This window comes from Populus alba, chromosome 17 (genome assembly GCF_005239225.2).
Source record: "Populus alba chromosome 17, ASM523922v2, whole genome shotgun sequence".
In the NCBI taxonomy this organism is placed as follows: Eukaryota; Viridiplantae; Streptophyta; class Magnoliopsida; order Malpighiales; family Salicaceae; genus Populus; species Populus alba.
This window is the reverse complement of record NC_133300.1, coordinates 15,961,464-15,975,535: the sequence shown is the minus strand read 5'-3', so window position 1 is coordinate 15,975,535 and position 14,072 is coordinate 15,961,464. Positions and strand designations below refer to the sequence as shown.

The 14,072-nt window shown below is 31.4% G+C and overlaps 1 protein-coding gene across 1 annotated transcript; it reads right to left on the bottom strand.

Moving 5' to 3' along the window:
• Positions 1-9,080: 9,080 nt before the first annotated feature.
• On the bottom strand, positions 9,081-13,576 carry LOC118036131 (TMV resistance protein N-like). Its single transcript, XM_035041833.2, has 4 exons — positions 13,415-13,576; positions 12,681-13,287; positions 9,598-10,690; positions 9,081-9,430 (listed from the first exon to the last, which is right to left on the bottom strand). Exons 2-4 carry the CDS (start codon positions 13,184-13,186, stop codon positions 9,425-9,427), a joined length of 1,605 nt encoding a protein of 534 aa, XP_034897724.1. The 5' UTR covers positions 13,187-13,287; positions 13,415-13,576; the 3' UTR covers positions 9,081-9,424.
• Between the last annotated feature and the right edge of the window lie 496 nt (positions 13,577-14,072).

Genomic DNA, 14,072 nt, shown 5'->3' with positions numbered 1-14,072 from the left:
TCTTTGGTTTGTTGGGGAGTAAGGTTGTTTTTGAAGGCTGTTTTAGTCTTTTTAACAGAGATAAAAAAGAGAGGTGATGATGATTTTGACCCAAGAAAAAAAAGGAGAGAAGGAAAAACGAGCTTGGATTTAATAGCTATTGCATCTGTTCCTAGTTTTTTATTGGTCAGGACTTGCGCACTTTGATTTACAATTGGTTAGAAAAAAGAAAAAAAAAAGTTCATCTCTATGACATGCAGGGCGTTGTTTGTAATACTTCCTGTTTTTTTATTATTTTATTTTATCAGGATCATCAATTTCCAATTGATTTGGATGAACACACTATGTATATATGGATTGTGTTGCTCTTGCTATTTTAGTTAATGAAAGCAAATATAGAAAAAAGTCCAAAACGTTTCTGGGGGCTGTGTGGGCTGTGTTGACACTTGACAGAGAGGGAAGGCCTGTAAATGGTGTTTACGGTGGTTGCAGGCTGGGGTAGTAAGGTCTGGCGAAGGGGCTGCGACTGATAGAGAGAGATGAGGAGGTGGTGGCCGGATGCTCTAAGTCGGCTGAGACAGGGGAAAAGAGGCTTGTGTACGGGTGTCTGTGGAGAATAGCAGGCGAGTGAGGAAGAAGAAAGTGAGGGCGAAAAGCTGGGGGCGTCCGTTTTGGTTTTCTTTAAAGGGAAGGGGGGGTCTGATTTGTTTTTTTTAAAAAAAAAAAAAAAGAGGAGGGGCTGCGGCCAAGGAAGAGAAACATGTTTAGGTTTTTTTTATCTTTAAGGTTTTTTGTGTTTTTCTCTTTTTCTAAAAAATTGCCCCCTTGTGAATTTTTTTATTTTTTTTTTACGTATAATTGGATGTTCACTTATATAGAAAATCTCTACACATACTATTTAAAAAATATATTATAATAATTATTGCAGAGAATATTTTCTATAATCAACACCAACAAATCCTATATATATGGTATTTTACATTACAGTGATTATTTTTTATAACAAGCAAGAATCAAATCATATATTTATGGTATTTTATATTGCAGTAATTATATATGATTCAGTAATTATCTCCTTGACATATTGTTTCCTTAACCCTGATGTTTTATGTTATCGCCACATGTAAACTCTTATTTTTTTTTTTTTTTTTTTTTAAATCAAAATATGGGTCAAAAAATTAGATAGCAGCACTATCATTAACCTTTTCCTTTTTCTTCCTTGTTTTCTCCAAGGTATTGCGTATTCTAATTTGTTTTATCACAGAAACTGTTATAGATTCAGTCCTCAGTTCAAAGAAAGAGAACAAGACTGAAGAGTTAGGAGTTCCAAAAAATGGATTAAGAATGGTACACCTAAAATAGTTCTTCATTGTATAGTTCTTTTTTTTTTTTTTTTGTCTTTTTATATATTTAGCTCTCCATCTCAATTTACACGTCATTTTTTTTTTTAACCATCAACATTATTCATGAATTATTTGCTTTAATGAGATCTAAGTACTACTCTCCATGTAACAAAAAAAGAAAAAGAAATTCATGACCTTTATTGCTCCCCACCTTCCCCCTTTAAATAGAGGAAAGAAGTTTGAAAATTTGGTTGTTTTTTATTCTTTTTAGATATTCAAACATATAAAGATTTGATATTCGAACGTGCTCAAGAAAGGAAGGTTATTCCACATTGTCGGACCTAGCGTGTTTGGGTCAACATGTCGGGTCTGACTAGCGACAAACCTAACATGCTTTCATTGTAACGTATTTATATTCTAGAAAATTTATATTTATAATTTTTTCTAAAAACTAATTTTTAAAAAAAAGAAATATACAAATAAAATCTTGATTATCAATTTCAAACTCCGTCTTTGGATGTTCATTGTTCTCCTTGGATCCACACATTCTTTGATTGATGTATGAATGTAGCATCCTCTTTTTTTTTCTGTCGTGCATAGTGACATGGAAATAGTCGCACACAAGATGCCTTTTAGATGTTCAAAATTTGACTACAGCATTCTTTTTTTTATATATATCTTTTTATATATTTACCTCTCCATCTCAATTTACACATCATTTTTAATTTTTTACCATCAACATTATCATGAATTATTTGCTTTAATGAGATCTAAGTACTACTCTCCATGTAACAAAAAAAGAAAACAATATTATTCTTTTTAGATATTCAAACATATAAGGATTTGATATTTGAGCGTGCTTAAGAGAGGAAGGTTTTTGCACATTGTCGGACTTAGTATGTTTGGGCCAAAGTGCCGGGTCTGACTAACACCAAACCTAACATTTTTTATTGTAATGTGTTTATATTCCTGAAAATTTATATTTATAATTTTTTTCTAAAAACTAATTTTTTAAAAAAAATATATATATAGATAAAATCTTAATTCATCAATTTCAAACTCCGCCTTTGGATGTTCATTGTTCTCCTTGGATCCACACATTCTTTGATTGATGTATGAATATAGCATCCTCTCTTTTTTCTGTCGTGCATAGTGACATGGAAATAGTCGCACACAAGATGCCTTTTAGATGTTCAAAATTTGACTACAACATCATTTTTAAATTTTTACCATAAACATTAATATTCATGGTGTAATTGCATGCTTTGTTTTGAGTTTGGATTATGATTGATGAATTATTTGCTTTAATGAGATCTAACTGCTCTCCATGTAACAAAAAAAGGAAAAGAAATCCATGACCTATATTGCTTCCCCCCCTTTAAATAGGGGAAAAAAGCTTGAAAATTAATTGTTGCCTTTTCTTCTTTTTAGATATTCAAACATATAAGATATTTGAGGGTTTTGTTCTTTTTAGATATTCTTTTTATTCACACAAAAGAAACATGGTCTCATCATTCCACTGGTCCAGCTGACTGAATCCACCAACGCCAAACTGCAAGTTTTCAACATGTTGCATGGGTCTCGGAGAAAAAATTCACCAAACCAAAAATCAAAAACCAATTCAAAACAAACTGATCCAGTTTGGTCAAAATCAGGAAACCAAATACCTTGATAAAGTCTGCAAAAGAGCAAAGGGATGATTTGATATTATCAGTAAGGATAATCAAAATAAAAAAAGATTAAAGCATGCAAAACAAAATAGCCAAGAAAAAACTATCTAACTAAAGGAGGTTTACTTTCCAAAAATAAAATAAAATAAAAATAAAAATGAGATGAACCAATTATAAGCATCTAATCTAATTTCAATTCACATAAAAGAGCATAAGAGATCATCTCAGTGGGACATCATAAAAAAACAAAAGAAAAATTTAATCAAAAGTGCATGAATGATTTCATCTTCACTTTACATCAATATTATATTCTAACATATATTTTTGTATATAATTTTTGAAGATGGAGTTTCGGTGGAGAAAAAGTGAAAAGAAAAATGAAAGGGATATCGAACGCGCACTGGGCGGCAGAGGCACCTTCCTGTCAAGAGCAGGGGTTGGGCCACACATCACAATTAAAAAGTATTTTTTAATGAATTTTCAAACTATTAACTATAAAACTTAAAAAAATTTCTTCAACTTTAAAAAAGTTGACAGTGCTCACACTTTTCTTTTTCTTTTTTCCATTGAAAAGTAACTTTTAATCCGATATCCACAACAAGAAGTAGAAAAGGAAACGTTATTTATTGGAAGAACATGTGGTGCTATGTTTTCTCGACAATGCTTCGGTAGTCAGAAAATCAAGGGCCACCATCCATGTGCATCCTAACACCTTTTTTCTTCATTTCCAGTAAAAACAAATCCTCAAGAGATATCAAACGCGCATTGGGCAGCAGAGGCACCTTCCTGTCAAGAGCAGGGGTTGGGCCACACATCACAATTGAAAAGTATTTTTTAATGCATTTTCAAACTATTAACTATAAGACTCTTATATTAAATCTTATAAATTCCAATTGATTTTTTTTTTTAAATAAACTTAGCCACCACCCTGGAACTAATTAACGAAACACACAAAAAAAAAAATCATGTTGAATTGTGTTTAGAATCTCAAATTTTAATATTTATTTCCTTAAATCTTTATAAAAACTAAATATATGACCCGGATCATGAATTCAACGAGATTCAATAATTGTTTTCTTTTAAATTTATATTCAACTTAAAAAATTAAAAATACGCAACACCATAAAGAAAATCAATCTTTATAAAAAACCCTGAAGTTAACCGGATTATGCACTTAAATTTATACTAAACTTTTTAAAACCTTCTAAAAGAACTCAATTTCTTTAAAAACTTATGCCCTTGTAAGCTTAGTAATTTGGATCTTTAGAGTCTATTTGATATTTAGTGCATGCTTAGCTAGTATATCATGGTGCAAAGTTATTTTTAAAAGTGATGTTTTTAAAATATATTAAAATATTTTTTAATTTAATGCTTTTATAAGGCAAACACACATTAATCGGTCTTAAATTGAAATCAATTTTTTGAAACAAAAATATATCTAGGCTTCGATCTATCTATCAATTTGGTCTTTTATTTCTTTATTAATTTTAATCTTAATAAATAATAATAATAATAATAATAATAATAATGTTGTTGTTATTAATTTATAATTTCTAACATACTAGCTAGTGCTTGTATAACAAAACTGAATCCAACCTCTTGGATAATGTAGCCACCATAGCTTGAACATTAAGTGCAACCTCATAAACATGGTTCTCCGTCTGTCCATTGACACAGTTTTTATTGTTAAAATAATTCAATTAACATAAAAATAAATACAACTATAAAAAAGAAAAAAGTTAAAATTTTCATAGTCTTCCCGTACTAGCTTTAACCTAAATACAAAGAACTACAAGATCGATAAATATAATATTTAAGATTTAAGATTTAGATAGTTACTCACCCAAATCAATCTAAACGAATGAATATATTAAAAAAAATTCAAATAGTAAATAAAAAATTCAAAACAACATAAAAAATAGATTCTTTTTAATTATCCAAAAACAAGAGAATTTGGGTTAGTGAGTTGTGAGGGGTTAGTGAGTTTGAGGGATCGTATACTATTGATTTTGGTTTGATGAGTTCCCTTGTCTTTGAAAGTTTTTTAGTCCAATCATTATACTATTATTTTGTCCACACCTTTGATCTCTCCGTGGCTAACAATGTTATGTGCTCAATAACTTTAAAATATTCTTTGGAATATACTTTTATACTTAAAAAAATAATAAAAAATAAAGAATTGATTAAGAGTTAAGAAAGGCTTTAAACAACAAATAAAAAAAGATAAAACCAAAAAAATAAAATTCCAACCGACAAGTCCAACCAATTTTTTCTTTCCTTCATTTATAATTACATGTTTATTAATTAAAAACTATGCAACAAAAATTTAATTATGAGATTGAGTAAAATAAAAATAAAAAACACAGTATACATAATTATACGGGTGTTCAAAAAAACCAATCAACTAATTAAACCGAAAAAATCAAGAAAAAATTAACCGCAAAAACCAAACCGATAGAAAAAAACCGAATAAACCGATTAAAAAATAAAAAAACCACCAAGTCCGGTTCAGTTCCAGTTTAAAAAAGCTTAAACCGATTGAACCGTACCAAATCAAACCGGTTAAAAAAAGTATAAAAAAAATCATTTCTAACCCTAAATCACTTTTTCCCTTTCCAGCTGCCAACCCCTTCAACCTCCCCCTTTTTCCTTTCCCAGAACCCTAAATTACTTTTTCCCTTTCCAGCCGCCATCCCTCCCCCCTCAAGCCTTCCCTTCCTTTCCCTTTCTCCTTTCCCAGCCTTTCCCTTCCAGTTTCACAATCTAGATGCGAGGGAACCATTATTCAAGAAATCCTGCCTTTGATAATTATACAGTATAACTTATACTAGTTCCATCCTTATACTTATACTAGTTCCATCCTTGTGCTAAGTGGAGTCAAGCTTTGAGATTCTTTACATACCCCAAAACAAAAGGCTTTACTAAAGCCAATACAACATTCACAGTTGGTGAAAGAGCAAAAAACCCAAGAAAATTTATGGTTAATCAGCTCTTTAGGGGACCTCCCTTCCCTTTTCCCCCTTCCCCGCCTTCCCCTTCCCCTTCCCCTTCCCACCCCCTACGTGGAAGACTTTGATTGTCGGTTGTATTTTTTTTGTTGCTTTTCTTGAATTTTTAAGTGGTTGTTGTGATTAATAGCTTAAATAGATATTTGATGTCAAATTTTTCTTCGATTTAGCTCAGTAATGAAGATTAATCAGGTTTTTCTGGTTTTTATGCTAAAAAATTGACTCAAACCGAACAAAACCAGTTTGGTTTGAACCGGTTCTCGGTTCGGTTCGGGTTATATTAATAAGGAATACTATTTTCCGGTTCGGTTGAATTTTTTGGTTAAAACTGGACCGAACTAGACCATGAACACCCCTACATAATTTATATATACATAAAAGTCCTCGGCATTGCAACTACTACATCAGCGGCATCACCCTCTTTGGGACCTTGATTTTCATCGGATTAGCTCACAACGCATCAAGTTGGCTGGAAAGGACTGCCAAGGTACTGTGATTCTAAATAATTATTTTGCTATGCATCAAATAATTGTGGCTGCAGCTGATAATCCACCTGGTTTGACATCAAATGATAATTCACATCGTTTTTTGATGAATTGTGCTGCAAGTGGTAGCCGACTTGGTTAACCGAATAGGATGTGGACCAAGGAGATCAATTAAAATTCACTTGCACAGTGCAAATGCTAATCAACCGAAATAATGCAAGAAGAAAAGGTTACTGACCTGGTCTGCTGAGCGCCTTTCTCCTTCGCCATGCTTCGTTCTTGTTATTCTGCGAATGGTTAGTTCCCGTGCTCCTCGGTGTTTTCTCCTTTGTTCTTTTCTCCGGTTTCAGAAACGCCGAAGGTAGTAGCAACGGTCTCGGTGACTTTCCTCTGCCCGTGTTCTTTTTGTTGTGTGTCTCCTGGGTTTCCCAGTCCAGTGCGCTTCCCTCTGTTCGTTCTCCCTGTTTCGTTACCTGCCTCTCCATTTTTGTCTCCGGTTCTCGGCCCCTGTTCCCTCTGGTTTCGGTCGCTGTTTCGTCCTCCTGTGGTTTTTCTTTTTTTGAGATCGTGTTTGGAAAGAAAGCTTTTGGTCTGTGCTTTTCAATTGGGGTTCTGTTTCTTCCCCGTCCTTTTCGTCTGGGTTTTTCCTCCCCTCAGCCCCTCGGTTCTGTCATCCCTGCTCCAGTTTTTCTGCCCCTGTTCGTGGCTCTTTTTCCTTGTCTTCCCCCCTTTTCGGTTCTGTGATTCAACCCTCTCCCTGTGCGCATCCCTTCTCTGGTTTCTTATAGTCGGCGAATGGCATGCGTTTCCATTGGTAATGAAGACTCAAAACCATTTATTGCAGGAGCAGTGATGGCAGGGGCGTCCGTTTCTCTGGTTTGGTGAGCGGAAGAAGACGAACAATTCCCCTGAAACGACGCCGTTTTCATGTTTAATGATTATTTGCGTTTTGGCCCTTGAAGTTTTAAAAGTTTTGTAATTAAACCCCTGGTTTAAACTGTAATCGGCCCCCTGCATTTGCGCGCCATTTTCGATGTAATCCTTGGATTTTAATTTGTTGCAAACGTGCCCCAATTAAACTCCAAACTTTAATATTTCTTCAATTAAGTCCCTGATTTCATTAATTTAATTAAATCCAAAGTCCAATTAAGTCTAAAACTTATCAATTCTTCAATTAAGCCCCTGATTGGATTAATTAAATTAATTCCAAGCTTAATTAAGTCTCAAAACTTATCAATTCTCCAATTAAATCCTTGATTGGATGAATTAAATTAATTTCAAGCTTAATTAAGTCTAAAAATTTATCAATTCTCCAATTAAACCCTGAATTGGATTAATTAAATTAATTCCAAAGCTTAATTAAATTAATTCCAAAGTTTAATTAAACCTCAAAACTTCCAATCATATTGCCCTTAACCCAAATTTTAATTCATTCTTCATTTATTTCATTTTACTTGTTTTTTCCATCATTATTATTATTATTATTATTATTATTATTTCATCATTTTTTTTTATCCCTTTTAGAAAATAAAATAATAATAATAATTAAAATAAAATGGTCAAAAATTGGGTTGACCTAATAGTAACTAAGCAATCCCTTAGTGACAGGAGACCACCATGATCAACAAAACACTTTTTACGTAAAAGTAACAAATTAAAGATGCCGCCTTTCCTAATAGGTTGTCGGGTAGATTGTTTGTTTGTTTTTATATTTTAAAAATATTTTTTAAAAAAAGTTTAAGTTTATTTTTTTAATTTAAAATTAAATTTGTTTATATTTTTATATTATTTTTAATGTACTGATATCAAAAATATTTTTTTAAAAATAAAAAAATATTATTTCAATATATTTTAAATAAAAAATATTATAAAAATAAATGTTACAACAACAACATTACTACAATAATAAATAAACGGGCTCTTACAATAAAAAAACTGTGAGAATTGTTTAGAATGATTAGAATGCATTCATACAACTCGATCGCATGTAAGATCAATTTTCATGTATTTTGAATGTAAAATGCATGTCATTGGTATTAAAAAATAATATAAATAATATTTTAAAACCTCACTTAATAATTTAAGCCACCGAGTTAAATTTGTTTTTTGTCATTATATTAGAGCCTTGATAACTAAACGGTTACGAATTCAAATCTTATCGTCTTCATTTATTTAATAAAAATTAAACACAACGTAATGTGACATTATGTAAATTCAAGTCCAAAATGCTTACATTTGAGAGAGGGTATTAGACAATAATATAAATCATATATCTTGAGACTTCACCTAACAGATTAAGCTATTGAATTGAATTGATTATTTGATAGTTAGGAGAAATTAGTTTTAAAACGTAGTTATTGTATTTAAATTTTAATCAAAAATTAAATTAATGAGTTAAGATTTTGTTGAAATTTTTTTTTTGCATGAATATTAATTATAACATGAAATATTAAAATACTTAAAATTAATTATACATAAATAAAAAATTAATTTCAAATAATTATGAAATTGATGGGAAAAAAAATTCATATTGATAAGAAATTATTGGTTTTATCATTTAGAAATATATATAGTTTTTAACTAAAATAAGCATACTAGCAATTCCAAAATAATGGTTGAAATTTTCCAGAGCACGGGCTTTCCGCCATATAAAAGTTTTTAATATGGAAACAATCCTTCCATCCGCAAACATGGGATTATCCTAAATTTAAAAAGAAAATACATACATAGTATAATGTGAATCTAATTACCCCAAACCAAAACCACGAGCAAAAACTGACGAAGATCTTCAAGCTAAAGCAAGTTAAATTCCTAACCAAAACCCAGGTAGTTGCTGCTGGAGTACCTGCTGCCGCACCTGCTCATCGAGCTGCTACTGCCGCTACTGCTGGAGTGACGGTTAGTTTGTACGATATGTGATTATTTTAATTGATTCCGATTCATTCCTGCATAGGAGGGTGCAAAACATTAATCATGCAATGTGCAAAAATCAAATCAGATAGTGATAATGGGAAAATAAAAAGTTAAAAAAAAAATACAAAGTAGAGATGGAGAGTAAATTAAAATAAACTTTATGAAATCTTATGGATAATGTTCTCTATCAGCTACTCACTGTGTTGTCCATTAGTGGAAGGCAGGTATCCTCGTATGTCCACAATCTACTGCGCCTTCCAGGCTCTTCAGGGGATTCACAACGAACAATTTCCTTACCCAATATTTGTAATATATTATGCATCCAGACTTGATCCCGAGAGACACTTATGAGAGATCTCTCTATAAGAACTGGTATTCCAATACCTGCATGGAATCCACGGCTGTCAAGTATCCTTGTTATTCGATCAATTTTAAACCCCTTCAGGAAACATGCAATGTCTAAAAATATTTTCTTCTCTAATTCATGGAGGCCATCAAAACTAATGCGAAGCACATCAATAATTTCACGATCAGGAATATCATTTAGTCTATTAATTGCACTTCCCCATTCAAGGATACTTCTTCCATGCAAAAACGAACCTATAACTTCAAGAGCCAGTGGAAGGCCATTAGCATAACCCACGACTTGCTTGGATAGATCCAAGAAATCTTCAGCAGGTTGGTCATTTTTGAAAGCTTTCTGGCTAAACAACGTAAGAGCATCATCATCATTCAATTTCTCAGCCTCATAAATTCTAGCAACACCATTTCTAGTCAACACTTGTTTATCTGTGCTTGTTATGATAATTCTGCTCCCTGGACCAAACCATACAGGCTCCTCAGCCAAGACTTTTAGCTGTTTTTTGTCATCTACATCATCAAGGATAAGAAGAATCTTTTTAAGTCGTAACCTCCGCTTTATCATCTCAATCCCTTTATAAGAATCCCATACAGAAGCACGTTCCATTAAGATTTCAGAAAGAAGTTGTTCCTGTAAACGGTGTAGTCCATCTTTCTTAGCAAAAACTTCTCTAACATTTGCTAAGAAGCAGCTGCCTTCAAATTGCCAACGAATCCTATCATATGGTACCCTTGCAATAGTTGTCTTACCTATGCCATCCATTCCGCAAATCCCTATGAAGATTGCTTGGCCTACTTCTTCACCTATATAGCCATTTAATACCTCTACACGAGAATCTATTCCAACTAATTTTTTGCTAATTGTTGGCAAAGTGACGCTTAGTTTATACGATATGTATTCAACAATTATTTTAGTTGATTCCGATTCATTCCTGCATAGAAGGGTGCACACATTAATCATTCAGTGTGCAGAAATCAAATGAGATAGTGATAATGGAAAAATAAACATTAGCATATTGTAGCTCGAAAATGTATGGCTGTTAGCCGGAAATTGATACACCAACCTTTGAGAAAAATAGGCCCATAGCTTCAAGAACAGAGAGGAAAAGGAAAGAATAAACTGAAAAAGGAACTAGGATTGTATTGATGCTAAGAATGATCCGTACAATAGCTATCTTATTGCCTATAGAATCACACAGATACTACAGAAGCATGCATACAAGAACAAAAGCTAGGAAATAAAATATCCACTAAGTTTGGTTTTCACATACCAAAAAGCAAATGGAGTTCTATCATATTTGTTTTACGACCACTAAGTTATTTTTATAATTATATTTAACAAAAATTTCAATTATCTTGCATAATTAACTTTTAAAAAATAGCTTTAAATTTATTAATTTTTAAGTTTTTTCCCATATTAGCATAGTCCTAAAACAATTTCTCAGAATAACATAGTTTGGTTGCGCAAATTCAATCCATGCAGATGGACTGATATGGCATATACGTCTCACAACTCAAATTTTCACAACCCATTTCTTCGTCTTCCTTCTTTATTTAATCTTTTATTTGGTCTTTCAATATTTATAAAATCTTAAAATTAGTTTCAATATAATGATCATTTCATTAATATATATATATATATATATATATATATATTATCTGTCATAGCTTGAAAACTGAACTATACATGGTAACCTATTAAAAATACTAAATAACCCTTCAATAATTATATAATGATAAGTTGCCACTTGTTGAAAACTTCACTTCAATGTGTAGTTCTTTAAATAGATTTTTGGCTTTGCTGTGCTGTGTTATAGGTTAGATTATTATTATTATTTTTTTTTAAATATAATTTTATTGTGCTGTGAAAAGTGAATTTTTAAAAAAAAGCTTCTAAGCTATTTTTTTTTTGTTTGCTTTTAAAGGCAACTATGTAATTACACCGTATCAAAATTTTTTAAAAAATACCAAATTACTCCCTAGTAATTTTATAACGACCATAACAGACCTTGTTATCCCTAATAATTATATTTTTTTAGAGTTAAAAAATAGTAAATTCATTTTTCCGATCCATGGTAAATCAAGATATTTTTACTGTATTTTTCCCATGGGCTTTAAGTTTTTGTTAATACAATTGATATAATTGTCTTATTCTAAAACAGATTCAGAAAATAGTATTCTAATCATACTAAAAAATGTCTTTGTAATATTGATATTTTTTATAAAGATGCCACAATAAACTCAATTAAATAATAGAAAATCCTCTTTCCGAACAAACTAATTTTACATTAATTTTATTTTTAAAAAAACAAACACCTATCAAATTTTAATTCCAAATTAAAAAAGAAAAAAATAAAAATAAAAAATTTCACAAAAAGATAAAAAAAAAATTATAAATAAAGTTCTCTTTTATTTATAAATAGTTGGAATTTTTTAATTCATAATGGAAAATCTTTTTATTTTATTTTGAAAGCTAAAACCAATATATCAAAAGCTTTAGTCAATGTTTTATTTCTTTATGATGAATATGTTGTCATTTCTTCACAATTTTTATTTTTTTAAGCTAACTTTTTATTTGTTCATGCTAGATTTGTTTTTTCAATTTTTTTTTTTGACATTTTCATTTTTCTATCTAATATTTTTTTATTTTCAAAATATAAAGAAAAACCTAAGAAAAGAAAGAAATTTTATGTAAAATTAGAATGCATATGAAACAAATATACATTTACTACCAAGTGTTTCGTCAACAAATCCACAATTTTTTCATTCATTGAATATTATTTACCATCTTTTGATTAACAAAACTCAAAAGAACACTAAAGCATTTGCTAATTGATTTGCTAGAAAAAAATATAATAAATTGAAAAATAATTTTTCTAGTGTGAACAAAACATTCAAAAAAGAAGTAGATAGATGATTTACCTATCTCGCACGTCCCAGCCTGATAGATTAGCCACCGTAGAGAGACAATCTTTCCAGTTCCGGACCTTCTCCAAGTTTTCCTTGAAATTTTGTTCATGCTCACCGAAGGCTTTCTCATATTGCCCTTTCTGCTCGGCTACCTCTGAGGGATCCACATCATAAAAAACTGGCAGAACAGTGTGCCCCATCTCTTTCATGCACTGAACAATCTTGACAAGTTCATCCAAGCACCATGGTGAAGATGCGTAATCTCTTGAAAATATAATGACAGAAAACCTTGATTCTTCGATGGCCTTCCAGAGAGCAGGTTCGATGGTCTTTCCTCTCTCGAGCTCCCTATCATCCATGTATACGTCGATGCCTCTCTGTTTCAGATTAGAATATAGATGACTAGTAAAGTTGTTCCGGGTGTCTTTGCCTCTAAAACTAAGGAACACATCATACATATATAGTGGAGGAGAAGAAGATGAAGATGAGGTTATCCCTTGCTCGCTGCTGGAAGCCATGAAAATCCCTATAGCGATAAATTAGTACCGATCCTTCTAGCCTCAACTAGCTAACGTGGTTCAGCAATTGCTTTCCACGCTATTTTTTGTAAGGCCTGCTCCTGTGATCAAACACGAAACAGAAGGTAAGATCAAGAAATTAGGCAATTAAATCTACCAAATAGCAATTTCAAGCTGGAACATGTACAATTCTACTTATAAATCAGAAAACACCAAGTTTGTACAAACCGTGTTGTAAGTGTTGGCTAAAGAGGCACAAGATCCAGCCAGGCTCAATATTTTTTCTTCTTCTGGTATCTTAGTTACCAACTTCCAAAGCCCTTTACTTTCTTTTTATTCCAATGACTTCGAGTTCCTTTAGGTCAAGAACTCGTAGTGGTAAGTTTCCAATGATTTTCTTACGGATCTTACACTGTAAATAAGATGGACTTTCGGTGGAGAAAAAGACAAGAGAGAAATGAAAGGGATATCGAACGCGCATTGGGCAGCAGAGGCACCTTCCCGTCAAGAGCAGGGGTGGGGCCACGCACATCACAATTGAGTTGATTCGTGTTTTGTAATGAATTTTCAAGTCAAGCATCTATGTTTAAAATAAATATTTTTGGACTTCTTTTGTCTCTTTCCCTTTGGTGCCTTCCTCTCCCTTGTAATTCTGCATAAGAGCAACTTCAATAAGACATCCTATTTTAAAAAGTTAAATATTAAATTGATAAAATGGATGTAAATATAGTTTTTTTATGTGAAATTTTAATGGTAAAAAGCTATTTAGAAGAGTTAATTATATTTTATATTAAACTTATTTTTAATATAATTATATAACTAGTTTAATTATTTTTTATATAATACAATCATGTTATTATTATACAATTAATTAATATTGGTAATT